The 27,333-nt window shown below is 39.7% G+C and overlaps 1 protein-coding gene across 4 annotated transcripts in view; it reads left to right on the top strand.

The window, feature by feature from the left end:
- Nucleotides 1–5,921: 5,921 nt before the first annotated feature.
- The window catches only part of GAS2L3 (growth arrest specific 2 like 3), a 36,821-nt gene continuing 15,409 nt past the window's right edge, over nt 5,922–27,333 (top strand). The window contains exons 1-6 of one of the 4 annotated variants that reach the window (XM_079775559.1): nt 5,935–6,010; nt 15,821–15,924; nt 16,703–16,750; nt 22,447–22,615; nt 23,749–23,864; nt 26,113–26,254. In XM_079775559.1, the coding sequence (XP_079631685.1) occupies nt 16,733–16,750; nt 22,447–22,615; nt 23,749–23,864; nt 26,113–26,254 (445 nt within the window). In that variant the 5' untranslated portion in view covers nt 5,935–6,010; nt 15,821–15,924; nt 16,703–16,732. Of the gene's footprint in view, nt 6,228–15,820; nt 15,925–16,702; nt 16,751–22,446; nt 22,616–23,748; nt 23,865–26,112; nt 26,255–27,333 lie in introns of all 4 variants that reach the window. The other 3 variants (XM_079775560.1, XM_079775561.1, XM_079775562.1) reach the window with 3 other exon arrangements.

Raw genomic sequence — 27,333 nt, 5'->3', positions numbered from 1 at the left:
GGGAGCGAGTTGGGGTTCCATCAGTTGGGTTCCATCTGCTACAACATCAAAGACTTGAATCCCCAGTAGTACAAGATTCTTTCGCTGAACTCCATGGGGGAGTCCAAAGATGATGAAGACACAGTGATTGCCTGGAGGGGCTTACAAAGAAGCACAGGGTCCATGTTGTATGGACTCAACTGGGAAAGTGACCTGGAAGAGGTGGCACTTCCCTGGGCTTCGAAGGATGGCCAGGCCTTGCATGGGTCAAAGTAAGAGGGAAGGGGATTTAAAGTGAAAAGGGGGGTGGGGGGGGGGAGCAAAAGGAGGGAGGCGGGGAGTTGTCCAGATGTTAAGAGACCACAAGTAATCTAGGGGAGGGAGAGATAGGGTGCACAGTCCCTTTCTAAGCCTCAGTCTCACCATTGCAAAATGAAGGCATCAGCACTTGCCACCTGAGGAGGTTTAGCTGATGAATGAAGAGTAAGTCGGAAGTTGTAAGCCCACCAGGGGAGAAAGGACATTTAAAACAGAGAATTAAACTTCCGGAATGCCTGATGGAGTAGCTCACATTTGGGGAACTGGGTGTGGTGTCCAGGTCACAAGGCATCTGTGGGGAAAGGGGTGGGAAATGAGCTGGAACTGAGGGGCCACTGTGGACATACAGAGCGAGGAGTTAATCCTATTCGTCTGGGTTTATTCAAGTGGTGAAGACCTTGTAAGAGCAAATAATAATGCTTCTCATGGGGAAAACAGATTGTGATACAATAAGAAATATGTTTTTGGTCTTGGCCCCCAGTTTCTGACATGGAGCATCTAAAACCCGTTGGAATTTTCTAAGTGGATAGGAGCATCTTTCGTTATTCATAACAAGCTCTTTTCGACTATATCTGTGTTTATTATGCTAATAGGGTAACTGTTTGTGGAACTCTATGTGCTTTTGGATGGGAGCTGACTACCAGAGGAACCAACTGTGTTATTAGAGGGCTAGTACTTTCAGCCCCATCCCAGACCTCTTGGGGAGGGACGAGGAGCCCACCAACGATCAATAAAAATATATTAGGAAAAAATCTATATATATATACACACACTGAGTGGCCAGATTATTGTGATCTCTGAACGCCGGAGGCCCCCTCTCACGTGTACTGCCACCAGTCACCCCTCCCGCCCTTGAGCAGGGATCTGAGAATGTGCCAAGGGTCGGCCTGGGTCAGGTGGGCCTGTCTATAGGGTCCATGTGCAATAGGGAGGGATGTCTTCTATTTTTTTCTGCCCCCTCCCTGATGCTGTCCTAGGCAGGGGGAGAAGGTATTTTCTAGACATAGCACAGGCACCACAAAATAAAAGTGAAGTTGTCAAAAAAAAAAAAAAAAAGAGCGGGGTCTGCGGCCAAACGCCCCCTCCGCCTGGCTGCCCCATCCCTGATAGCACTCCCACCCCAATAGGGGGCGGGGCCGGCCAGCCAATCTCTTGCATCTCCTCCCCCTGCCCACCCCTACCCCAGATGGGCCCCTCCCACCCCGATCAGGGGCAGAACCTGCCTGCCAACCACCCATGGCCCCTCCCCAAAGCTGCTGACCCCGATTGGCACCCCCCACCCCATTTGGGGGTGTGGCTGGCTGGCCCACTGCCCGTAGCCCCTCCCCATGGCCTGCCCTGCCCCCAATCATCCCCCAACCCCCATCAGGGGCGGGGCCTGCCGGCCAATCACCTTCGGCCCCTTCCCTCAGCCAGCCCAGCCCTGATCAGGCCCGATTGGGGCAGGCCGGCCAGCCAACCTCCTGACATCTCCTCCTCCCAAGAGGCCCAGCCCTGATCAGCTCCGATTGGGCTGGGCCAGCCGGACCCCACCTGTGCACAAATTCGTGCACTGGGCCTCTAGTATATATTATATTTGTCAATGTAAATTGGTAACATTCTTTTAAGATAGAGCTTAGTATTGTTTTTAATGTAGCTGGTTCTCAACAGATTATCTGCTGAATGAGTAGTTTAATTGTGAATTAATCATGATTTCTATTGCCCCCAAACTTCATCTAGTATATGACCCAATGCACAATCCATAGATTGACATTCAGTACTGTAAAAACATTAAAAACAGCAACAGCAACCACAAAAGGCAGAACAAAACTAATAAACCAAAAGCAAAAAATAAAAAATCTCCAGCTATGGTATATTTTAAGCAACGGAACATTCCTGTAGGGCTGTGAAAGAGCCAAATCATATTTCAATATCCAAGGGGTAAATGAGAGAGTCTCTTCTGTATTCTGTAGAGAAATTTAGTCACATGAATTATTATTCCTAATGTAATAACTAAAAATGTAGATTTCCAAGCTCAATACTTATTAAAGTGGGCTACATCTTCACAATTCTGGGAAAGACAGAACTGACAGACTTTGTCATCTGATGGAAGCAAACTGCAAAGCTTGTTCTGCATGTTACAACAGCCATGTCAATTTCAAGTAAAGTGAGAATCTCTAAAATATGGCTATTAACCTAACCACCAATTAGAAAATCTACACATGAAAGTAGATTGCAGCTCATTAAGTGGAACCCTCAATTACTAATTGCAGTGTTTAAATCAAGGTAGGTAAGATAGTGAGTACACTTAGGGAGTGGATTACTAACTGGGAATTAATGTAAAAGTGAGGTTGGGAAAGCAACAAGGAGAACAGTTTTTTTTTTTTTTTTATAAGACATGAAAAGCAACAACAATCAAAGAACTCCTCACTCAATCTCCACATTTAATCAGAAGAAGATGGGCTTAGAGCAGTGGTTGGCAAACTCATTAGTCAACAGAGCCAAATAGCAACAGTACAACGATTGAAATTTCTTTTGAGAGCCAAAATTTTAAAACTCAAACTATATAGGTAAGTACATTGTTATTAACTTAATTAGGGTACTCCTAAGCTGGCCTTTGCTAAAAACTCAAGGAGCCAAAGAGCTGCATGTGGCTTGCGAGCCGCAGTTTGCCAACCACTGGCTTAGAGAGAAGCGACTTACATACGTTGGCTATGGATTCACTTTCCAACATAATCTGTAATAATAAAAGCATAATATGCTCATTAGACCGGACGTCCTTCTGGATGTCCTTCCGGACTAAGCCGGTGCTGCAAGGGAAGCCCGGGTCCCAGGTGCCAGAGGGAAGCTGGTGCCAGCAGCCGGGGGAAGGAAGGCCTACTCATGCACAAATTTTGAGCATTGGCTGGTTTGGTTTGGCTCAGTGGATAGAGCCCTGGCTGGTTTGGCTCAGTGGATAGAGCGTTGGCCTGCAGACTGAAAGGTCCCACGTTCGATTCCAGTCAAGGGCACTTGCCTGGGTTGCAGTCTTGATTCCCAGTAGGGGGCCTGCAGGAGGCAACCATCAATGATTCTCTCTCATCATTGATGTTTCTATCTCTCTCTCCCTCTCCCTTCTTCTCTGAAATGAATAAAAGTATATATTTTAAAAAAAGAAAAACCAGACAATGAGAATAAAAAGCAAGCAACCATAAAATATCCTGCTGCCAAAGTTTCAGTAAATGATTTAGAAATATTAAGTGGTGTGTGTGTGTGTGTGTGTGTGTGTGTGTGTGTGTGTGACACAGAGAGAGAATAGACAGAGACACACAGAGAGAATATTTATGTAGATACCTCACATAGCATAGTTTCAAATGTTATGGCACATCATTTGCATGTAAAAAACAATAAAGGAACTGTTAACTAATGACTCATCCAACAAGATCTATCTAACACAACTAGAGGCTTAGTGCACGAAATTCGTTCATGGGTAGGGTTCCTAGGCCTGGCTGGTGTTCAGGGCCCGTTGGAACCTTCCTTCCAGCTGACAGCCGGGGCCTTCCTTCATTCTGTGCTGCCTCCTCCCTGGTGGTCATCACACATCATAGTGAGCGATCGAACTCCCAGTCTCCTGGCCGAACTCCCGAGGGGACGCTTTGCATATTAGCCTTTTATATATATGGATATACTTACTTAAAAAAACACCCATATTTTTATTGATTGCAGAGAGGAAGGTTTTAAATAGAAACACTATAAAACAGGTTGATTTGAACAACAGGTCCTGTAAAAATTGATCTATCATAGTCATGAATAGCAAAGTGCTCTGGGACAGCTGTTGGGCATCAGGTTCAATCACCACTTACATGTCAACCTTTGATGACCATCTTCACCCACCCACCCCAAGAGATAAGCTCTGTGAGAGCAGGACCTCTGTACTTTAGAGTCTGGTGAAGAACAAGTGCTCAATAGTGTTTGCTGGATTGATTTCTCAAATCTGTGTCTCTTGCACAAATCAATTTAAGCAGCTGCAGACCTAAGTCTCCAACTATCTTCTGAATATCTCTACCTACATGTTCCTCTATACTTGAAACTGAACACACCCCAAAGCAAAATGCATCAATCTTCCCCCAAAGTTGTTTTCTCTGTATTCCTCAGATGGGTACCACTGTCACCTGGTAACGAATTGCTGACACGTCAGCCTCTTGGGTTTCTCCAGACACTTCTTCCTCACCATCCCTTCTGAGCTGGTTTAGGTAACTGTCATCTTTTAATTTTTAGAATTGCTGCCGGTCTTACTCCTGTCTTCAAAAATCCTTGAAAATGATTCTTTCCTAAAACACAAACCTGTTCCTACCAGTCGCTCCTTATAATCAATTCCAATTGCCTATAAGAAAGAATCTAAACTCCTTAGCACTTACTGGGACTTTCATCTGTGCCTACTCCTCCAGCCTCATCTAGCTTCCTGATCCCCAAAATTCAGTTATTCATAACTACTATTCCCAGAACATCCTGGGCCTCTCATCTCTCATCTCTGGAACCTTGTTGTTCTGCCTGGAAAGTACTCCTTACTCCCAATTATCCTTCCTCTTGGCAGATTCCTATCCATCCTTCAAAATTCAACTTCTTTCAAACCTCTGACCGTCCCCTCCAGGATTGTTAGGGGTTCCTTCTTTCACAGACCTCCCGACTTCCATTGAGCACTTTGAAAGCAGAACTATCTTCTTCATGTTAGTCTCTTCAACAAGCTATAGTACTTCCTCATTGTTTTTGATAAGTGAATGAATAAACGCGCGCGAGAGACCATCATTCCAGGTCAATCCCCACACTTTGCAGACAGGGAAACCGAGTCCCAGAGAGGTGACATGACTTGACAAAACTGAACTAACAAGCAGAGAAGTGCCAGGACTCCAGGTTTTTGACCATTGCTTTTTTTCTTTTCTTTTTTTTTTTGGCAATTAACAAGCCACATTTACAGTTATGACGGACCTATCTATGGTTCCATTAAGTCCAATCTCTGCTTTAAGTCACCCCTCCGAGCTGGTAAGCATATCTCATTGGGTTGAGTTTAACTTTTCTCCCGGGGCTCTTGTGTTTTCTGAAGGAAGTGGCCCACAGACCCTTTTTGATTTTGGTTGTGGCCTGGAGTTACAGGATTCCTTCCCTTCATCTGTCACCCTTCCCCGGGGGGGCCTCTCTCTGCAAGGTTTCTACTGGGACTGCCATTCCTGCTCGGTGACAGTTCCTCTCCGGAAACCAAGGCGCCTTCAGTGCAGGCAGATCGCGAGTTGATTGAAGGTTGGGAGGGGCTCTTCACTGATCGGGAGGAAACTCGGGACACCGCCCTGAACACCCCGGGCGACATTCCAGGATGGGAGGCTGATTCAACGCTCCTGCCTACGGGGACGAGTAGGAGGGGTAGGAGGGGCTGCTGCTGTCGCTGAGGGGCCAGATGAGGGGGGCGCTTGTGCTGCAAACCAAACCAGTCTTTCGGGCGAAAGAGAGGCGTGGACGCTGAGGTCGCGAGCCTCCAGGCGGCGGAAGGCCGGGCGCAACCCGCGGACTCAGAGGCGCGCGCAAGTCTCGTGCTCCGGGGGCTCCGGGGGGGCGGGGCCTCCAGCCACGCCCACGTCCCGCCCTCTGATTGGTCCCTTCGAAACAGGCGGCGGCGGCGGTTGGTCAGGGGCGTGCCGGCGCCGCACAGATTGAGCCGCGATGTCGCCCCACCGCGTGCAGTGACCCTCCTGCGGCCGCGCTGGTGAGTATTTCCCTGCTCGCCTTCTCTTTTCCGCGCGAACTGGGACTCGCCCCGCTCGGGGCTGCCGGGCCTCAGCCTCCGGGCTCGAGGAATCCCCCGCGCTCAGCCTGAGTCCCAGCGGCGGGTAGGATGAGACCCTAAACTGGGAACCCAAGACGCTCTGCGATTGGCCGGCTGCGGGAGTCGCGTGCTCGGATTGGTTCCTGGCGCCGTCAAGGTGACGTTAGCCCTGCCTTTACCTGCCTTTGGTGCGGTGCGAGGGTCCACAGGTGTGCTAAGTGAGGACGAGGTATCCAGCAGCCACCACTTTTTTAAAAAAAAAAAATTTTTTTTTTATTGATTTCAGAGAAGAAGGGAGAGGGAGAAGAGATAGAAACATTAATGATGAGAAAGAATCACTGGTCGGCTGCCTCCTGTACGCCCCGCACGGGGGATGGAGCCGGCCACCTGGGCTTGTGCCCTGACCGGAATCCAACCTTGACCTTCTGGTTCACAGGTCGAAGCTCAACCACGGAGCCACGCGGGCAGGGAGAGCCACTTTTGCTTTAGAATCTAAACAGGGATCAGAGCTTGGAGCTAGCTTAGGGCTTCCAGGGGGCACCCTCATTCCCCAGCGCTTAGCACATTTAGCGTCACCTGATTCCTCCACACCACGCTCTGGAAGAATTGATGAAGTCACAGACTTTGCAAAGAGAACCATGCAGTCATTTCCCCTTCACTCGCTTCCCTATTTGTCCTCTGCAGTCCATACAAGGCCCTCCAGGATCTCTCAGATGGAAGGAACAGGGAGATATCACTGGGAGCTGCGTGGGAAGCTTACCTACCCACACCCCTCTTTTTGCAAGGCTGCGTGGGTGGGTGCGTGGGTGGGGGTGCCTGTAGATCGCCTAGGACAGTGATGGGCAACCTTTTGAGCTTGGTGTGTCAAACTTCGCCAAAAAACTGAGCATAACTCGGGTAGTGTGTCACTTAGAGGAAAAAACTAACTCCAAGACTCTAGTCGCAAATGTTTCATCCTCAGGAGCAGCAAATGTTTCATCCTCGGCATGCGGCCGCGTGTCATCAGAAATGGCTACGCGTGTCAGTGTTGACACGTGTGTCATAGGTTCTCCATCACTGGCCTAGGAAATGGGAGGAAAGTTTTGGAGGGTTAACTACTAATCTTTTGATACCAAGGGATTGAATCATACGGATTTAGAGTGCTCCCCTGTTATGTATGGTGGAGAAGTAGAGGGAATCGTTACCGAGTGAAGAGATTTTTTTTTTTGCAGGCCCAGCCTAAGTCAGCTTGGGTTTTGCTTGTTTGTGTGGAGAGTGCTAATAACGACTGATTCGAGATAAGCGGTTTGTTGAACTGCCATCTGATCATTTCTCTTGGTACTTAAATGATTAGGAATTGGAATTCTTGCCAGCTCATATTCTCCCTGGGAGGAGATTGGAATTGATTTGAATGAAAAAGTAGAAACTCTGGTGATAATCTTCTGGAGTAGATACTGATACATGTCTGTCTGACTCATTTGCTTAAAAAACTCATTAAAATCCAGTGTGCAGCCCTGGCCGGGAGGCTCAGTTGGTTGGAGCATCAGTCAGGTACACCAAAGGGTTGTACCTGATTCCTGTCAGGGCACATACCTAGGTTTTGGGTTCTATTCCCCAAAACCCATTGATGTTTCTTTCTCTCTCTCTCTCTCTCTCTCTCTCTCTCTCTCTCTCTCTCTCTCTCTCTCTCTCTCTCTCAGCATATCCTCCAGTGAGGATAAAAAAAGCCCCACAATGTGCAATGAGTAGTAGATGTCTCTGCCCCTAGCCGGTTTGCTCAGTGGTTAGAGCATGGGCCTATGGACCATAAGGTCCCAGGTTCGATTCAGGTCAAGGGCATGTACCTTGATTGTAGGCTCTTCCCCAGGCCCCCCATGTGGGAGGCAACCAATCGATGTGTTTCTCTCACATCGATGTTTCTCTCTGTCTTTCCTTCTCTCTTATACTCTCCCTAAAAGTTAATGGGAAAATATCCTCAGTTGAGGATTAACAAAATAATAATAATAATAAATAATAATAGTAGGTGTCTCTGCTATTCTGAGATTGAAAGTAATACTGTTTCTTTTTAGTTTAGCAGAGTTGTATGTGGGTTCTGAAATCAGACTTTACTATGTGTGTGAATTTAGGCAAGTTATTTAATCTTTCTAAGCCTAAATTTCCTACTCTGTAAAAGACTGTTAATAATAGATCCTACCTTATTGATGCAAGGGCTGTTCTGAGGATTACATAAAATAACCTATATAACTAGTTCAGTACAATGCCTGACACACAGGTATCATTATTTCTGTGCTGTTTAATTTGTGTTACATGTTTCAAGTTATCCCCAAAGGGCAGAGAGGAGCAGAGGTGAAGGCAGTGCAGAGGTATGATAGTTATCATTCACTGATTAGTACATGCAAGACACTTAAATAGTATCTGGAACATACTAAACATTCTTGATTATCAAATTCATTATTACCTGGAATGTACCAAATATGATGTGCGTTACTTATATTATTGTCAAACCTCATGGTAATCCTGCACTGTAGTTGGTGTTATCTCATTCGGTGAGGAAACTGAAGCTCAGAGAAGGGACATAACCTAATAAATAAGGTCCATCAGAATTCAGTCCAGACTGCCTCCAAACATCTCGCTTCTTTTTTCTATCATACAGACTGCCCTTGCATTTATATTCCCAGCATTAGGCAAACTTCTCTGCACAGAGTTGTTTGTGGGTTCATTTCTGCTGTATGGATTTATTTTGATACTTCATTCATTAAAAAAATAATAAGAAATAATTTGTGATGGTAAGTCAAAATGTGATAAGAGAATAATGTCAACAATATATATGCTATTATTAAAAAACTAAATGAGCGCTGGGATGTTTGGAGAATTGGTCAGTCAGAAATAATGTTTTCTAATTTATATTTTTGCAAAAACATTTAGTTTTTGCTTATTCACTATAATTTTACTAAACAGCACTCCTCCATTATCTTTTTCCCCTATAAATCTTAATTTAAATTTGGAGATAAGAAAGTTCAGTTAAATACGTTATTACCTAGAATGTACCAGATACGATGTGCTTTACTGATATTGTTGTTAATTTTTTTTTCAAGCTAACTCTTGGTGAGGGAAGTAAGGGATTAAGGTTACTATGTATTATGATATTGTAATTTCTTATAGTAACATGTCTGTGTATATATGCCTCTCTGTGTATGTTTTACTTCCTATTACTTTTTACTTTCTCTACTTTGGTATCAGATATACCTTAACACACCAAATTAACCATGTGATGTACATAGGATTTGAGAAAATAGGAAACTTGAGTCTTGTCAGTTGTCTCAGTTTCCCTACTTTTAATTGAAATTTAACTGCCTTAGATAAATGCCTCAGAAGTAATGTTTACAAGATACAGACAGTAATTATAATTATATTTCTTTAGTGTTTCTCCTAAAAACTCAAAATGATTTTTTATATTATTACATTGTTACAAAGTAGGTTGTTTTAACAGAAAGTTACCATGTATTTCCTAAATGAATTACTCATTTCCAGGAATGTAATAAAATGTAGCAGATATGCTAAATGCAATTTATCTTTGATGCTGAAAGTTCCATAGGAATTTACAGTATTATGACCATTATATGCTGGATGTTGGTTAAGGGCTGACTGGTAGAGACTTCTTCCTATTGTCACACAGCATAAACTTTTCTGTAAGAAAGTATATTAGCTATGGTGAAGGGCTCACTTATATAGTTTTATACGTAATGACTTTTGTTTTCCGTTGATAAATGACTTGTTAATATTTTAGATTCACCCAAAAAATTAGCTGGTGAAAAAATTGTTTATGTTAAAAAGTTTTTCTTTTTACTAGTACACACACACACACACACACACACACACACAATTTAGAAAACATTGTGACCTCAATAATATAATTATATATACTTTTGGTTGCATAAGATATAATAAATATCTTTCCAGATTAGTAGATGAAGCTATATCATATAGTCTTTCAAGTGGCTAATTCCTGTATGAATGTCCCATAAATTATTTGAGCAGTTTCCTGCTAATGGACACTTACTATTGTTTTTCCATGTCTTTATTTTAGTGTCTGTGCATGTATGTTTTCCATAAAGTCTTTTAGTCTGTCAAATATAATGGCAAACTGATTTTAAGTTCTTTAAAAATTTTTTTGCATCCCACAAAATTTTATGACAAATTAATAATTCTGTCTAATATAAAATTGTTATTCAGATTGAATCTCTGCCAAACATTGAAAGGAAAATCCTGTCCTATCTAATAAAAGGGTAATATGCAAATCGAATGGCAGATAGACCGGTCGCTATGACACGCACTGACTGCCAGGGGGCAGACACTCAACGCAGGAGCTGCCCCCTGGTGGTCAGTGCACTCCCACAGGGGAAGCGCTGCTCAGCCAGAAGCTGGGCTCATGGCTGGCGAGCGCAGCAGCAGTGACGGGAGAGCGCTAAGGATGTCTGACTGACGGCTTAGGCCCGCTTCCCAGGAGTCAGTCATCAGTCAGACATCCCTTGAGGGCTCCTGAACTGCAAATTTTGCGCACTAGGCCTCTAGTTTCAAATAATAAAAAAAAGACTCCCAACAAATGAACAGTTTATATATTTTGCAAGTAATGTGTGATGTTTTATTAAACTGTGAGAATCTTTTTTCTTTCTCTTCAAAGTCTTTATTTGACTTTAGAAGCTGTCTTTCTCTTAAATGAATACACCACACATTTATATCATCTATAATAATAAAAGCATAATATGCAAATTGACCAAAAGACTGAACAGCAGAACGACCATCTGGATGACCTTCCAGATGACCATGCTATGATACCCACTGGCGCCAGGCCAGCCAAGGCGGGTGCAATGCGATTGGTCGGGGGCCCGGCCATCGCCCCATGATCACCCTGTAGAGGGAGGCTTAGGCCACTGGCTGGCGGGGCGATCGATCAATTGAGAGGCTCCACAATTACCGCAAAGACGGAAGCCCAGGCTACCACGTGGCGGTGCTGTGGCAGGTGGGTGGGGCCTACCTCTTTGGGGCGATCGATTGTGGGGCTCCCAGACTGTGAGAGGGCACAGCTGGGCTGGGGGACCACCCCCCGAGTGCATGAATTTCGTGCACTGGGCCTCTAGTTGTTTTATATTCCGTTTAGTAATAAATACAACATTTATTATATTTAGGAGTAATTTCAGCATTGATTTCTACATAGAAATAGAAGAAATGGAGACTGTTACTACCTCAAGGACCTTATTTTAAAAAGTATAGGGTACAGTAAAATTGAAGCATATATCGCTATATAACCTAAATTGAGGAGCGGGTTCAGGGACACTTTTAGAGGAATTGAATCTGAAGGATAGGTAGCAGTGAGTCTGGAAGAAGCGGAAGAAGCGAGTGTTCCATGTAGATGGATCGGCTTGTGCTTGAAGGGTCTAAAAGAAGTTCAGATGGTGGGAGTGCAAGGGTCAAGAGATGATTTGGAAGGGAGTCCTGAAAGGCTTTATTTGCTTTATTAATGAGTTTGGACTTGATCCTAAAGGCAGGGAAGAGCCATCAGGGGTTTTAAGCAGGAGAGTAAGTAACATGTCCTCAGCTGGGTGTTTGTGAAGGTCACGCTGGCTGTAGTACATGGAAAACAGTTGGAGGCTTGCAAGGCTGAAGAAAGGGTGCCTGGTGGGAGTCTGTTTCAGTAAACTTGGGAAAAGATGATGGTGGCTTGAACTAGAAGAGTGGCTATAGGTATTGAAGAGAAAATTTAGAAATAAAAGTAACAAGATACGGTCATTGATTAATTTTGGATGAGGGACCCAGGAGGAGGAAGTAGAGGTGTGAGCTAGGAAGAAATCAAGGATGACCTGGTAACTCCGTGAATCTTGATGTCATTTCCTGAGAAACTAAATACAGGAAACCTTAGTAAATATTTAAGTGAGTGAATTAATGTAAAAATGATCTTAAATATACAAAGGCAGGGGCATTTGGTGGTGGTGATAATAGCAAATACATGGCACTCATAATGTGATTTACCTATAAATTTTGCATCATTTTTTTTTAAAGCATGCTGTATAAAATTGGTGCCCTTTTTCTTATAATTTGAACATGCTGGGCTCGCTGATATCTATTGCTTTCTCTAGGTTGGGTCAAATGTCTTGACCCTCTGGACAAATCTTCCTTTCTTCACTTAAGTAGTGTGTTCATTTCCCTTTATTGCTAGAACAAATAACCACAAACTTAGCAATTTAAAGCAGCACACATTTATTATCGTACTAGAGGCCTGGTGCATGGGATTTGTGCACTGGTGGGGGGCGTGGCCTACAGGGATCGGCCCACTGTGGTGGCGCCGCTCATCCCCGTCAGCCGAGCTGTGGACCCACCCTCTGAGCAGCTGCTCCCACTGTGGGAGTGCACTGACCACCAGGGGGCAGCTCCTGCATTGAGCGTCTGCCCCCTGATGGTCAGTGCATGTCATAGTGACTGGTTGACCGGTCGTTCTGGTCATTCCACCATTTGGTCACTGGGCTTTTATATATATAGACAGTTTGGGAAAACAAAAATCTGAAATGAGCTGAAAAGGAGGGGTCGGTCAGGCTGTCTTGTTTCTGGAGGTTCTAGTGGGGAGTCCGTTCTTGCCTTTCTCCATGTTCTAGAGGACACCTACATTCCTTGGCTCCTCCGCATCTTCCAAGCCAGCAGTGTAGCCCTCAAATTCACATCTCACTATCCTCCCAATTAGCATGTGGGTATTAAAAGCTTTTACTTTTATTTATAACCATATTTATTTTGATGTTAGTAAAAGGAGCTTTCCAAATTACATTTAATGATTTCTGAGCATTATTTGCTTTGTTTTCTTATCTCTTTAGTTTGATAAATTATAAAAAATGAACTATAATCATGTCTCATCATAGTATTAATCATAACAGCTAGCATTTGTTAAGTGCTAGCTATGTGCCAGGTCCTTTATTTGTATCATTTCATATAATCATTGTAACAGCCATACGAGGGAGGAGGCGGTGTCCCATTTTACAAATGGGAACACTGAGGTTCAGAGGAGTTAGCCGTTCCAGGGTCCTATAGCTAATATTTGCTAGAGCTGGAATTCGCACCAGATGTTTCTGCTAGTTCCTACTACCACAGTGGTGCCTTTATGGTGAGTATGCATAAAAATATATGAAAAATGTTTGGTATGGATATAACATTTCTATTTTCTCTGTTAGGCAATTAGGAAATAATTAAGTGAAAAAATTAAAGCCGAGAAAGTTGTTCTTTTTTGTTTTCTGAATACATCAGGGAGGAGGATATCTTCAACTATTTTCTCTAAATGAAGCGTTAAGAAATGACAAAATGTTTGTTTGACATTTAGAAAGACATATATTATAACACCTATGTCCTCACCACTTATCCTGACATAGAATCTTACCAGTACTGTTGAAAGGCCTCTGTGCATTCCTCCCCGAGCTCATCTTCCTCGTCTCCCCAGGAGTAGCCTCTATCCCGGGGTTGGCACTTGCCATATCCTTGCAGCTTATGTATCTAGGCAGTGACCTGGTGGCTGAGTGCTGAATGTACTAGTATATGTGTTGCAGTGGTGCCCATGTTACTATTTTTCTGAAGAAACCTTACCATGTTTTTTTGCCATTGTTTTTCTAAACTGACCTCCGATTTGTACCAGCACTGAGTCATGCCACCTCGTGCTCTCCCCACCGTATCTTATAATGTGGGTGAGGAATAAAAATGTACTCAATTTCAGAGCCTACAGCTGTGGGACAAAGGATCAGTTCAACAGGATGGCATTTTCTTTCACCATGATCTGGAGTCAGATTGGTATAAAGAGCCTACCATAAATAATCCTGAGGGCCTCATGACTGAAACTTTTTAAGATGAGTGGGTTAGGCCCAAATCCAGTTAGGTTTCAGGTGGATGAGCACATTCCGTGTCCCTAAGATTTCCCTCAGGTTTCAAAATCAAGTGTAGTGATCTTCACTCATGTTGTCTACGGAAGCCCCTTGTCTTGTGAGAGATTCCCAGCAGGGCAGAGTATAGTTTGTACTTGGTCATGGTCATGTGAGAGGTCTTTTCCCCTCAAAGCGACTTCCTCAAGTTGGCAAAGACTTGAATGAGGCTTCTGGAAAAGGACAGAGACAAAAACAGGAACAAAATAAAGCCAATAAGTTGCTAGTTAATATGTAGCTTCAAAAACAAAATGTTTCTATTTCAGAATGATTGGTTTATGGGGGAAAAGTAGAGACCAAGACTTTCAGGGAAGAGAGGAAAATAGGTAATAAAACCAGTGAGAAGTAATCAAGAATTGATTGTGGTGCAGATTGAGGACTGGGACTAACTATAGAAAGATGCTACTCTTGGGATTAAATGCCTGAGACACATGATAGTTTATAAAGAGAACAGTGAGTGACTAGAAAATATCAATTAACTAGCTCTTAATATCTGGGACATGATGAGTACTCATTAATTGATGATTCACTGATACATTCTCACCACTTTATAAAAGTTTTCATATAAAAGCATGTATTTGTGTACATGATACTCTTTCATATACGAAGGTGTGTTATAACTGACCTGAGTACTTACTTATCTGAGTATTTTACTAAAGAATTTGTTTTTAAAGATAACCCAGATGGTTCTTATTGTCATCATTATAAAGTAGTTTTTCCATTGCACAAGGAGGGTAATTCAGAAAACTTTCTGCTAAAGTTCAGGTTGTGCACACATTCTTCATTTCTTTCATAAAACCAATTTTGCTGAATTTTCTATAAAAATGCAACGACTAAACATTCTTGTGATAGCTTCTTTGTGAAAGCATCACTGTTCCTGATTTGCACACGCCTGGTCATTTAGGCCTTCTTTTGTTTTGGGCTGGCAGTTCCAACTGTTAGAGTTCTGGTCCGATTGTGTGGGACTCCTTATTTTAATGGGAGCAGCTTCTCTGCTGCATGTTTCAAAAATGGTCTTGGAAGCTTCTTACTGTGGGTCTTTGTTGGGGACAAAGGATTATTTATGCTAAAGGAAAATGTATTCCCCACTGACTTGGCTCGTGGGAAGCATAACAAGCTCATTAGTAAGGCCCAGTTGTACTTTGCCCTTTTGCTGTGGTAGAGAGAGGAAAAATGACATCAAAAAGGACATTCTGCTATCCTTTGCCTTCCCGCAAAGAAAATATGATGTAATATTACACTTTTCAGTTAGGTTTAGCTCAAGTTCAACTTCAGTACCAGAAGAAATGTTCCTGGAAGGAGGAAGGCAGTATGTGTAGTTGGCCCTGTACAGGAGGTATGTCTGGTGTAACTTGGAGGAGAAAATAACTTTTCCTTGGAAGTTGGTAGCATTATAGCCTTATAAACTAGACTTTTTTCTTAGACTCTTTTAATGGTGGTTTACAATAAAAAATAACTACGATATTATACTGCTCTAAGCAGTGAAGATTTCTAGGTTTTACATAGTTTTATTATTCTGGGTGTTTTTAAGCTTCATTTTTTCCCCCTCTCTGATAATGCAATAAAGAATTTTATTAACCTAACATAATTAAAGTTGTGGTTTTCCTTCTTGTAGATTTCAAGAAGAGTACTTTGGAGCTAAATTGTGCTGTTCCTTTGTTGTTGTTGTTGTTGTTATCTTTAGCACCTAGTAGAGGAAATAACTTATGAAAAATTATTATAGAAAGGCATTGAGTATTGTCTCATAGTTAAAATTGATTAAAATAGATGTTTGTGTCTATTTTTAAAAAATTTTAAAAATATATTTTATTGTTTTTTGCAGAGAGGAAGAGAGAAGAATAGAGTTAGAAACATTGATGAGAGAGAAACATCGATCAGCTGCCTGCCTCCTGCACACCTCCTACTGGGGATGTGCCCGCAACCAAGGTACATGCCCTTGACCGGATTCGAACTTGGGACCTTTCAGTCCACAGGCCGACACTCTATCCACTGAGCCAAACCAGTTAGGGCAATGTTTGTGTCTATTACCTTTTCCTCTGGCAAAAGAAGCTCATGGTTAAGCTTGTGAATTTATACAAAGTCCAGATGAACTTTTATGACCTCCATGTAAAGGTCAGATGGAAGATACTTAACTTTTAGTTTCTGTGATATATGTATTTACATTATGTTCACAGGGGAGAATTCTGGAAGACTTATTGGCTAAGTGTTACTGTTAATTTTATTTTGCTAGCCAGAAGCTTCAAGAATTACTTTGAAGCCAGATGTTTCAAGAATTGGCTTGCTTGCAATCAGATAGCTAGTTAGAGCTCCCATTACACAGCCTTTTCTTTTTTGGTAGATTACTAAATTTAAAAAGTGGGGGGAAAAAGGGGTGCACTAGGACTCTTGAGCCACATCACCCCTATTCCCTGTCTTGAATCCTTTCTCTATTTTAGGAAAAATAAAAAGAATCACTTTGGTGCTAGTATCAGAAACTAAATATTAAAACGTGTTCCAGGTCTTCCTGTTTCAAACGAAGAGTACTTTTATGAAGTAAGAAGCTAGGAATGATTATTGATCTTATAGTCAAATGATTTCCAATTAGAAGAAAAAGTCTTAGATTTTCAATCAAATAGAGTGAAACAGATTCCTTGTAATTTGAAGTTGGGGGAGTAAGTAGGAAAGCTGCCATTGTCTGCATATTCATGTTTTGTTCTCTTTTCAGAAAAGCAGTTTGATTTGAGTATTACTGACCATGCAGCCTGCAATTCAAGTAAGTGTTTTGGAAAAAATATTTTTATGAGATTAACATAATAAAATTATAATAATTAGTAAAATACCAAAATTATCAAAATGTTTTTATTGTGCTAGTTTTTTAAGCATCAACTTTTAATAACAGGAATACTATATTTTCACTTTCTATTTCTGAAAGGATTCTAATTCTAGGCTTGTATTAAATATTTATAAGGATAAAAAATACCTTAGGGTTAGGTGGGCCCATCTTATTTATACTGTCCTGGGAAAAGAAGTCGAATATGTTATAGTGTTCCTCTCATTACAATTTAGTATATATTTGTATTTAAAAAACTTTCAGTAAATACAAATATAAAGTTTTTATTTTAGATAATTGTACATGTGCCTCATAATGCCTATAAATAACTAATTATTAAAATTTAAAGAGTGGGTTGTTTTTTTGTTGTTGTTTCTTTGTTTTTGTGTTTTTTTTGGGGGGGAGGGGTGGAGAAGCAAGATGAGGATAATGAGATAAACCAGAATGATCTTACATTTGAATGATTTCCAGGCTTGGTACAGTATTTGCTATATTATTCTGATATCCTCTTAAGTTTTTTTTCTTTTGCTATAAATAGAACATGATTGACTAGTCACTTAAAGACAGAAATCACATTGAACATCTATCTAGAAAGATGCAAGCAGCTAATAATAAAATTGCTTGGAAAGTGAAAGCTTTAATCTGTCAGATTTCATTTCTGATCATAGTTCTGCATCCCTGTAAGATTCGGACAAGTTATTTTATTTTACTTCTCCCAATGCCTGCTTCCATGCCTCAAGTGAGGGTCATTGCACTTATTTAGTAGAATAGCTGTGAGGAATCAGTGACATTACATGCACAAAGTGCCTACTAGAATGTGTATTGCATAATAAGCACTTCAGAAGTTTGGTTGTATCATTTGTCCAACAAAATTATCAAGATGTAAAACTTGAGATTATACCTGTGTCATGCATGTCTTTCTTTTTACGTTTTCTTTTTTTATTTTATGAAGAAAGGAGGCTTATCTAGCTAACAGTGGGTGATAGCCAGAGAAGAGAATTTATCAAGTGGTTAAGAACAACTCTGAATGTGATCCTGCTTGTGCTCCCTCCTGTGCTATGCAGCTTATCCTTCTACCCCACTAATAAAGAGTTCCATTATCCTGCTTTCCTCGTGGGACTTGGAAATCCACGGCAGTCTCCTAGCAGGTCTTAGTCTTCCCCTTCGGTCTTCTCAAATCCATACTGAGTATGCTCAGAACTTTATTACTCAAAACCTTTTATTATCTGACTATTCTTTGTGTTCTCTTTTTATCCAAGTCTCAGAAATGTCATAAGGTTCATGTTGATTATATTTTTTTGATTTCTATAAGTGTGCTTTTTTTTTTTTATCATTGCCACATTGACCATGCTCTTCTCATTTCTACACTAATGGCCATTAATATTTTCTTAACTTTGTGAATATTTTCATAGTTTTGTCTTATAGTTCCATAAAACCTTCTCTAATCTAGATTCCACAGATCCATCTATATTGATTCTTCTCCGAGCACATTCTTGACATCTCTCATGGAAATTTTTGCTTCTCTACCTGTAATAAATGTGAGAACTTCCCAGGATATTAACCTCTTTCTCTGCTAACTATACTAGTTATTCATAAATGCCTTACAGAGAGGAGTTATCAGTAAATGGCTATTATCAATTGGTTCTTACTAATTTAATACATTAGGATCTTACTTGCCTTTTTCTTTTGGTCTTTCATTTTGACTAGTATATAAAAGTACAGTCTAACAACCAATGAACAATAGTTCCTGGTGTCTTTTGGTTCATAGTCCTCTGTGAGAATCTGAGAAAAGGTATGAACTTTCTGAGAAAAAGGGCTATTTGTACAAAGGCAGAAAATTTTGCCTAGATGTAAGCAAGTTTATGTACCTATTCTTAATCCATAGGCATCTATATACTGCCTATGGATTAAGAATCTCTGCAATATGACAGCTTTCTGCATGTTTGAGAACAACCTTTGTACATGAAGTTTTTATTATTAACATCTAACTTTTTAAAAAATATGTTTTTATTGATTTTTAGAAGGAGGGATAGGGAGAGAGAGAGAGAGAAACATCAATTGGCTGCCTCTTGCATGCCCCCTACCGGGGATTAAGCCTGAAACCCTGGCATGTGCCCTGACTGGGAATCAATCTGGCAACCACTCGGTGCACAGGACCACATTCAACCCACTGAACCACACAGGCCAGAGCTAACATCTAACTTTTAACAACATTAACAGGCTACTGACCAGCCCAGGTTATTATAGTCTTCTGCCTGCAATAACAGGGAAATTGAAATACTCTTCTTCCTCATGTGGGAAGATAGAAGGATGACCTTTGTTAATGTTAGCTTCTTATTTCAAAACCACCCTCCTAACTAATGCACATCTTGCCTTGACAAACATTTGCATCTTTCTGCCTCTTTTCAGCTCAGCCGAATGGTTAAAGGACAAATAACATATTCCATTGACTATAATATACTGTTGATTGTAGATGCATCTTGATTTTGATATCAGCCATTTGCTGATATCTATTTCCTTAATTATACCAACAAATATTTTTGGCTGAATACCATGTGCTAGGTATTATACATGCCTATGAAGGGCAGATTTAGGTATTATATCTTTGCTGCACTTCCTTTGAAATAATTTTAAGAGAATTCAGGTAAATAAATAAAATCTTACCTTTTTTCTAAAACTTTATAGGATTCTTAGATATTTAGGAGTTCATTCCCCAAACCCTACCCTCAATTCCTGAAATGATGTCTCTCAAATAACTTAGTTTCTCTTATTCTTTGGATTTTTTTTTTTTTTTTTGAGTTTTGCTACTCCTGTTTGCCTCTTGTGGTATATATTCATGTTCTTCCTTTGCTCTTGGGATTTTTTTTCAAAAGCATGTGTTGTTTTTTTTTTCTTATCATGGGAGATTAGAAATAGTTGCTGTTGTTGTTTTCTCCATAATTTGTCTGGATTAATTACGGTGTTATGGCTTTTGATTTGGCATAGTAAGACTTGCCTCAAATAAACCTCAGTAAGTTTAATGTATTTTAGGGAGAAAATTAACTATATTTAAAAATCAAGAAAGGATATTGGTATTATTTGTACTTACACTTTAAAAATTTATTTGCAAGTAATCACAAATTTACAAAGTAATCGTTAAGTATAGCACAGAAATATTTGTCTGAACCATTTCAGAATGAGTTGCCAATCTAATGTGTCATCGCCTCCAAATACTTCAATGTGTATTTCTCAAAAACAAGGACATCCTCCTAAACAACCATGATGCAGTAATGAGAATCAGGATATTAACACTGATACAGTACTACCATCTAATTCTCAGACCTCATTCAGGAATTGCCGGTTGTCTCAATAGTGCTCAGTTCAGAATCATGGGTTCAATTTAATTGTCATGTCCCTTTAGTCCTTCTCAGTCTGAAACAGTATCTCAACCGTTGCTTGCCTTTAATGACGTTGACACTTTTTGAATATTAACTATCAGTTATTTTGTACAGTGTCCCTCATTTTGGATTTGCCTGATGTTTCCTCATGATTCAATTCAGGTTATGTATCTTTGGCAGCCATATCACAGAGGGCTGCTATGTTTTCTCATTGCATCCTATCAGGTGGCCTATGCTTTTGGTTGTCCCATTATTAATGGTGTTCACTTTTGTCACTCAATTAAGATGCCGCCTGTCAGGTTTCTCTACTGTAAAATGACTCTCTTTTGTAGTAAGTATTTAAGGGGGAAGTATTTGAATGTCATCCCTCCTCAAAATTCTAGTTTATTAATTTATATCTATACTAGAGGCCCAGTGCATGGAATCGTGCACCGTTGGGGTTCCTTGGCCTGGCTGCACCCTCTTGCAATCCAGGACCCCTTGGGTGATGTCAGAGCACTTGTGCACAGATTCGGCCCGATCCCCGCAGGCCAGGCCAAGGGACCCCACTGGTGCACAAATCCATGCACCGGGCCTCTAGTATGCATATAAGATCTTTGGTTAATCTCTTCCCGTCCCCCCTTCTCTCTGAGATTCATCAATCTGTTCCATGTTTCCATGCCTGTTTATTGAGCGTCTGCCCCCTGGTGGTCAGTGTGTATCATAGCTATAGGTTGAATGGTCAAACGGTCACTTAGGCTTTTATATATATAGATGGACTTATATTTATTTTATTCTTTGTGTTATAACCCATTTATGTCATTATTTTGATGTTTAAATTGCTTTTGACTTAGCCACTAGAGTCTCTGCAGGCTGGCATCTGTCTCCTTTTGGCATGTCCTCACCATTCTTTGAGCACATCTTTGCTTTTTGGTAAAAGAAATTCTATTGCAACACCATAGGACTCATTCTAGTTTTCTCTCATTCCATATTTGTACCATTCTTCTTTGGCAGTGAGAAACCTGGTTTCCTTTGGTAAATCTCTCTGTGTGTAACTGATCTTCCTCTGTTGCTGCCACCCCGCCCTGAGCTGCTGCCCTTCTCAGCTCACTTGAGCTTTGACACCCTGCACTGGGACCTTCGCCCTTCGTCCCCAAAGGGTCTGACTTATATCCTGCTCAGGGTCTGACTCTGTGCCCAGGCTGTCCTCATCGGTGGACATCCTCTTACTTCATTCAAACTCTGACTTTTTATTTCAAGCTACCCTCCTGCAAGAACCCTCTCCCCATCCCCCTCTCTGCGCCTGTCATTTCACTTGGGCTCTGTTCCCCTTTCTGCATTGAGTATTGATAGTCTTTTCTCTAAATAACATTGTATTAAAGCAGGGGTCCTCAAACTTTTTAAACAGGGGACAAGTTCACTGTCCCTCAGACGGTTGGAGGGCCAGACTATAGTTTAAAAAAGACTATGAACAAATTCCTATGCACACTGCACATATCTTATTTTGAAGTAAAAAAACAAAACAGCAAAAACACCCGCATGTGGCCTGCGGGCCGTAGTTTGAGGATGCCTGTATTAAAGTTTTGTAAAATTTCAAAAATTTGCAAGTGCTGGTTTGATAGTATGTTTATGTCCATTTTTATTCTAAACTAGGAATTGGCCAGGTAGTAAATATTTTTGGCTTTGAGAGTCAACAGGCAACATCGAGGCAATTATGTAGGTACTTATATAACAAGCCATTTTTAAATGTAAAAACCATACTTAGTTATGGGCCATGCAATATCAGATGACAGACCAGATTATTTAGAATATTTTTTAAAGATTATACTCTTATTATGATTTAAAGTTTAAAATGCCATTTATGCATTTATTCAATTTATCCATTATTCAACAAATATTGCTAGGACCAATGCTAGATGTTACAAGGATGTATCTTATAAGGCAGTGTTCATTAACCCATTTTACAGCCAAGATGCTGAGACTCTGGTCAAGTAACTTATAAAACTTACTTATCTAACAAGTAAAGTAAAAATATAACTTGCTGATTTTTATTCTCTTGGCTTGATAGTAGAATGCATTCATTAATTAGGGGGTTCACTTACATTTACCACAGTAGTGGATATTGACAATGCCTCAAGTATCTCGACTAATAGTTTGCTTCTACTTTATATATTTTTGCATATATTGTATTATTCATGGTCTGTAATTCATGTTTAAATATAGATGTGGGTTATGCTGACTTAACAAGGTCACATCTATTCATTTGGTTGGCGTTTTCTCTAGGTGTGGTTTGGAGAAGACCTGCCTCTAAGCCCACGGAGCCCTCTGACCCCCAGACACGGGCCAGGTTTGGCTGATGTTTGTCAGTATGATGAGTGGATAGCTGTGAGGCACAAAGCCACCCTCTTGCCCATGCAAGAAGATCTGTCAATCTGGTTATCTGGTTTGTTAGGTAAGGCTTGAAAAGACATTCAAAATTCTATTCTTGTATTTAGTAAACATTTATTGAGAACCTTATTCTTTGCTAAGGAGTGCTTGTTCTAGAGGCTGGGGATACTCCTGTGAATGAAATCTCACAAAGCTTTTATTCTAGTTGGGAGGATATTCTATTTCACCCTGACCCTTAGGGCTTGAATAGTAAGGAAGTTTGAGGCTGAACAGAAGAGGTCAGTAAGCTTTAAATAATCAACATTTTCACTGTTAATATTAAAATCCTTTTTTAATATGTAGGTATAATTTTGGGATCTATATTTTACTGATTTCCCCCTCCTCCCCCCCGCTTAATTCTGTATAAGGCATGGGATTCTGAATGGCATTCATACTGCAGTTAAAATGATTATTCATGACACCCAGGAGGAAACGTCAGGTTGGAGACTGTCTGGCATCATATTGCTTTACTCAGTTAAGCAATATGATAAGTGCCCTGAATTTTTCTGCAGAAAAATTCTTTTAATACAGAATTTCATGTAGCATTGCAAGGTTTTTGTGAAAAAAGATATATGAAGCTCATCTGTGACCTTCCCGAGATCATTAAAACAGAGCAAACACTCCAGATATCTAGTATCAGTTTGATTTAGAAAAATACTTTTTTTAAGTTTATTGTGTAATAAAGCTTCCAAAGAAGGTATTTTAGAGGTGAAAAGTTAGTATTCCCTGAGTCTTTGCTAGGTTACTGTCTTTAATTTTTAAGTTGCAACAAATTCCATCTTATTTATAGAGAATTTTTCTTGTGTAAGCAGTAGTAATGTGCAGTGAATCACAAGTTAACCTTAATAGTGAGTAATGAAACATACAGCACTTGGGTTTTTAAAAAAATGAAATAATAGAAAATAAAATAATTAACAATAAAATGAAATAAAAGACATGTCAAATAATTTTTTCCTGTACTACATCACATTTTTGTTTCAGTTGTCATTTTTTATTTTGACATTCTCTGCTGTACCTTCCAAGAGTGAATGATTATAGTCTGATCTAACATTTGTGTAGTATTTCAGCCATAATCTAATTACATTTAATTAACTTTTAACCATATTCTTTGAATTTATTGTTTCTAGAAGAATCTTAACATTGGATATATGTTCTTAGGTATTGAAGTTAAGGCAGAAAGATTACTGGAAGAGCTTGATAATGGAGTGCTGTTATGCCAACTGATTGATGTTCTTCAGAACATGGTGAAAGCCTGCAGCTCTGAAGAACCAGGGGTAAGGAGATATTGGACAGCAGTGGTCTTATACCTTGGTACATACTCATTTGTTTATGTACATTTCTCATGATCTCTACAGGGTTGTACATTTCCACCTCAACTATCTATAAGACCTTGGATAATTTACTTAATCTTTTTCAGAATCTAGAAAAATACTCTTACTTGTAAAGTGGAGGTATTAACATTTACCTCCACTTGTAGAATTTATTTGCAAGGATATGGCAATTAGTTTAGTGCCTAGTGCATAGTAAATATCCAGTAGCTAGCTCTTCTTGAGAACAATAATATAGGATTATTGTGAGAATTAAATGAGAAAAGAGCTTGTGGTGGTTTCTGATACACAGTTAGGAGCTATCATCATCATTATCACCTTTATATTCTTCATATATTGTCTTGGTGAGTAAATTCTATAAATATTGGTTGGTGAATAATCATTTTTTAGCCAGTTTTTCTCTGTTGACCCTCAAGTTATGATTTGAAGAGATAAGGTTTTCTCTCTTTTCATCAAGCATGGCACTTTCACAGGGGGTCTGGACACTCACACAGTGTTGGTGAAGTATAAAGTGGTGTCATTTTTGGGGGGACAGTGTGTGATGTATATCACATTGAAAATAGAGCCCATCCTAAAAAAGTTTACGGGATTAAGAAGTACAAATTGGTAGTTACAAAAGAGTCACGGGGAGTAAAGTACAGCATAGGGGATATAATCAATAATATTGTAATAACTGTATGGTGTGGGTACTGGAAATGTAGGGGGAATACTTTGTTAAGTATATGATTGTCTAACCACAATGCTGTACTCCTGAAACTAATATAAAATAATATTGAATGTAAAATGTAAGTGAAAAAAAATATATAGCACGTCCTGTGATACATAATTCTACTCTCAGGAATTTGTTCTATGGAAAAAATCACAAATTCACAAAAATGCAAGAAATTAGGAATAACCTAAATGCTCATCAATAGATAAGTTGTTAAAAATTAGTTATGGTACCTAAACACACTTGATTATTATCCATTCATTCATGAGAAATGACTCTTTTAACCTGTTCTTTTTTACCCTAAAAGATGCCTACAACCTATTGTTAAATGTGCATGAGCAATACACACAATCAGATTGCAGAGTAGTGTGTTTCTGTAACATTCTGTAGGTTTATTTAGATAAACCCCAGAAGGATTATCTAAATACTCTTGGTTCAGATACTCAAATAATTAGGGTTCTGTAAAACTTAGATCATCAATTTTCAAAGAACTTGAATTAAGAATGGTCTACTTCCTTATTTGATAGTCTCCTCAGGAAACTCAGAATCATATTTATGAATACTTGTGCCCGGAGATGACTTGCTAAAATGTGGGTGAGAGGATTTCAGTTGAGACTAACCATCTTTGTATTCAGCTGTATCGTTTGATTTTATTTCTTTATTTATGTTTTTGGCGATGATCATATATCCTGTATACATTAGAGAAACTAACAAGACTATTTTAATTCTGGAAAATAATAGCAACAGGAAGGATATATAAGGAACTGGTAATAGTGGTTATCTTTAGAGAGAGAGAGGAACTGAGGGGTAGGGTAGGAGAGAGACTTACGTTGTGTCTACTATGACTAATACATTTTTAAAAATCATATGCATGAATTGCTTATTCAAGTAAAAATTTAAACTGAAATAAAACTAAAAGTCTCTCAACCTCAGTAGGATTATCTAAATACTCTTGGTTCAGATACTCAAATAATTAGGGTTCTGTAAAACTTAGATCATCAATTTTCAAAGAACTTGAATTAAGAATGGGCTACTACTTCCTTATTTGATAGTCTTCTCAGGAAACTCAGAATTATATTTATGAATCTGCAAATAGGGAAGGAAGCAAACATGAGGGTGTCTATTAATCTTTAACAGGGCAGTAATTCTGTGTTTGTATTGAACTATGTATGGAGAGATTCTATGGAGATATACTTTGGAATTATTAGAGTGTCATTTTTAAAAGTTAATTTTTTTAAAATTGAAAAGATTCTTGTCATTTCAAAAAGAAAGAGGTTAGAAATGCTTCAATCCTACTGCTAATTTTAACCAGATTATTTCTGAACTATACTAAAAGAGAATAAGATAAAATAATTTTGAAGATACCTAATGTTGTATACTTCTTACTTGCATTCAATGCACTTAATATTTCTTTAGTGATTAGCATGGATAGCTAATGAAAATATCCATAATGCATTTTTGAAGTTATTCTTTTGTCTTTTCCAGAATTTTCCAATGAGAAAAGTGCCCTGTAAGAAAGATGCTGCCTCTGGATCGTTCTTTGCTAGAGACAATACTGCGAACTTTCTTCACTGGTGTAGACACATTGGGGTTGATGAGACATACCTCTTTGAATCTGAAGGTTTAGGTAAGTGTTGTTTTGTTTAATGTTTATTAGCATTTTTTAATACCTCATTTCTAATTTTTCTTTCCAAATAAGGACTCTAATGCCACATCTCATTTTCCTAGAAAAATGTATACTTTAAGTATATGTGAAATAATTAGAGAATCTGATTCTAAATTAAATATATTAAGCTTTTCATGTATAGTTAAAGATCTTATATATATAGAATACCCTAGAAATATTTTACTTCCTGAATGATTTGGCTACAGGAAGTTTCTGGAAGAATGCTTTACTAATTAATGTTTTCATCAAGAATTACTCTACCAGGCCTAAATTACTAGTAATTCCTCTTTAACTAGATAATTATAGAAATAACAGAAGACTAAGGGATGCATATTCATGGTTTTAGATTTACCTTGTGAACAGCAGCTGCCAACTTGATTATCTAAATGGATTAATGTTTTTGACAATTCATTTGTAAAAGTCACGTTCTACTGAATAATTATTGACATACTCTGTGCAGTGACTAAAGTGAAAGCTAACTAAGTTTTAGTCTGTATATTTCCTCAAAGCATTTATATATGTATATACATATTTATCGATCTCTCTATATATGTGTATACACAGACACACAGAATTTATGTTTTGATAGGAGCAAAGCATTCCAAGGGCGGGGTAGTCTGCCCTGGTGGAGAGAAGTATTTTATCACTGACAGTGTTTAGAATTACTGGTTCAAGGTGATAATAAAAACCAAACTGACTTTTAGTTGGTTTTATTATTGTTTTAAAATTCTTGACTGATGTTGCATACCCTTGCTGCCTGCACGCAGGGTGGGCTGCTCCCACTGCTACGCATTTACTATGCCTCTGGATGCTACTGTGCACTAGAGAATAAAAAACAATGTGGATTTGGTTGATGTTTTACCCCCAATTTGCACCCTGCTTTCATCCGGGTGTGCTGATCATTATTGACAATGTGGTTGATTTAATGGCATATACAGCCTCTATCGATCAGAGGGGAGAGGAAGTGCTTTCAATTCTCCAGTTTATTACTTCTGAAAGGATATAAGATTGTATATTTCTCATTCCCAGTAGAAGGCATC

This window comes from Cnephaeus nilssonii (genome assembly GCF_951640355.1).
Source record: "Cnephaeus nilssonii genome assembly, chromosome: 6".
Lineage (NCBI taxonomy): Eukaryota > Metazoa > Chordata > Mammalia > Chiroptera > Vespertilionidae > Cnephaeus > Cnephaeus nilssonii.
Note: the sequence above shows the minus strand (reverse complement) of the source record. Positions and strands in the feature narration are given on the sequence as shown.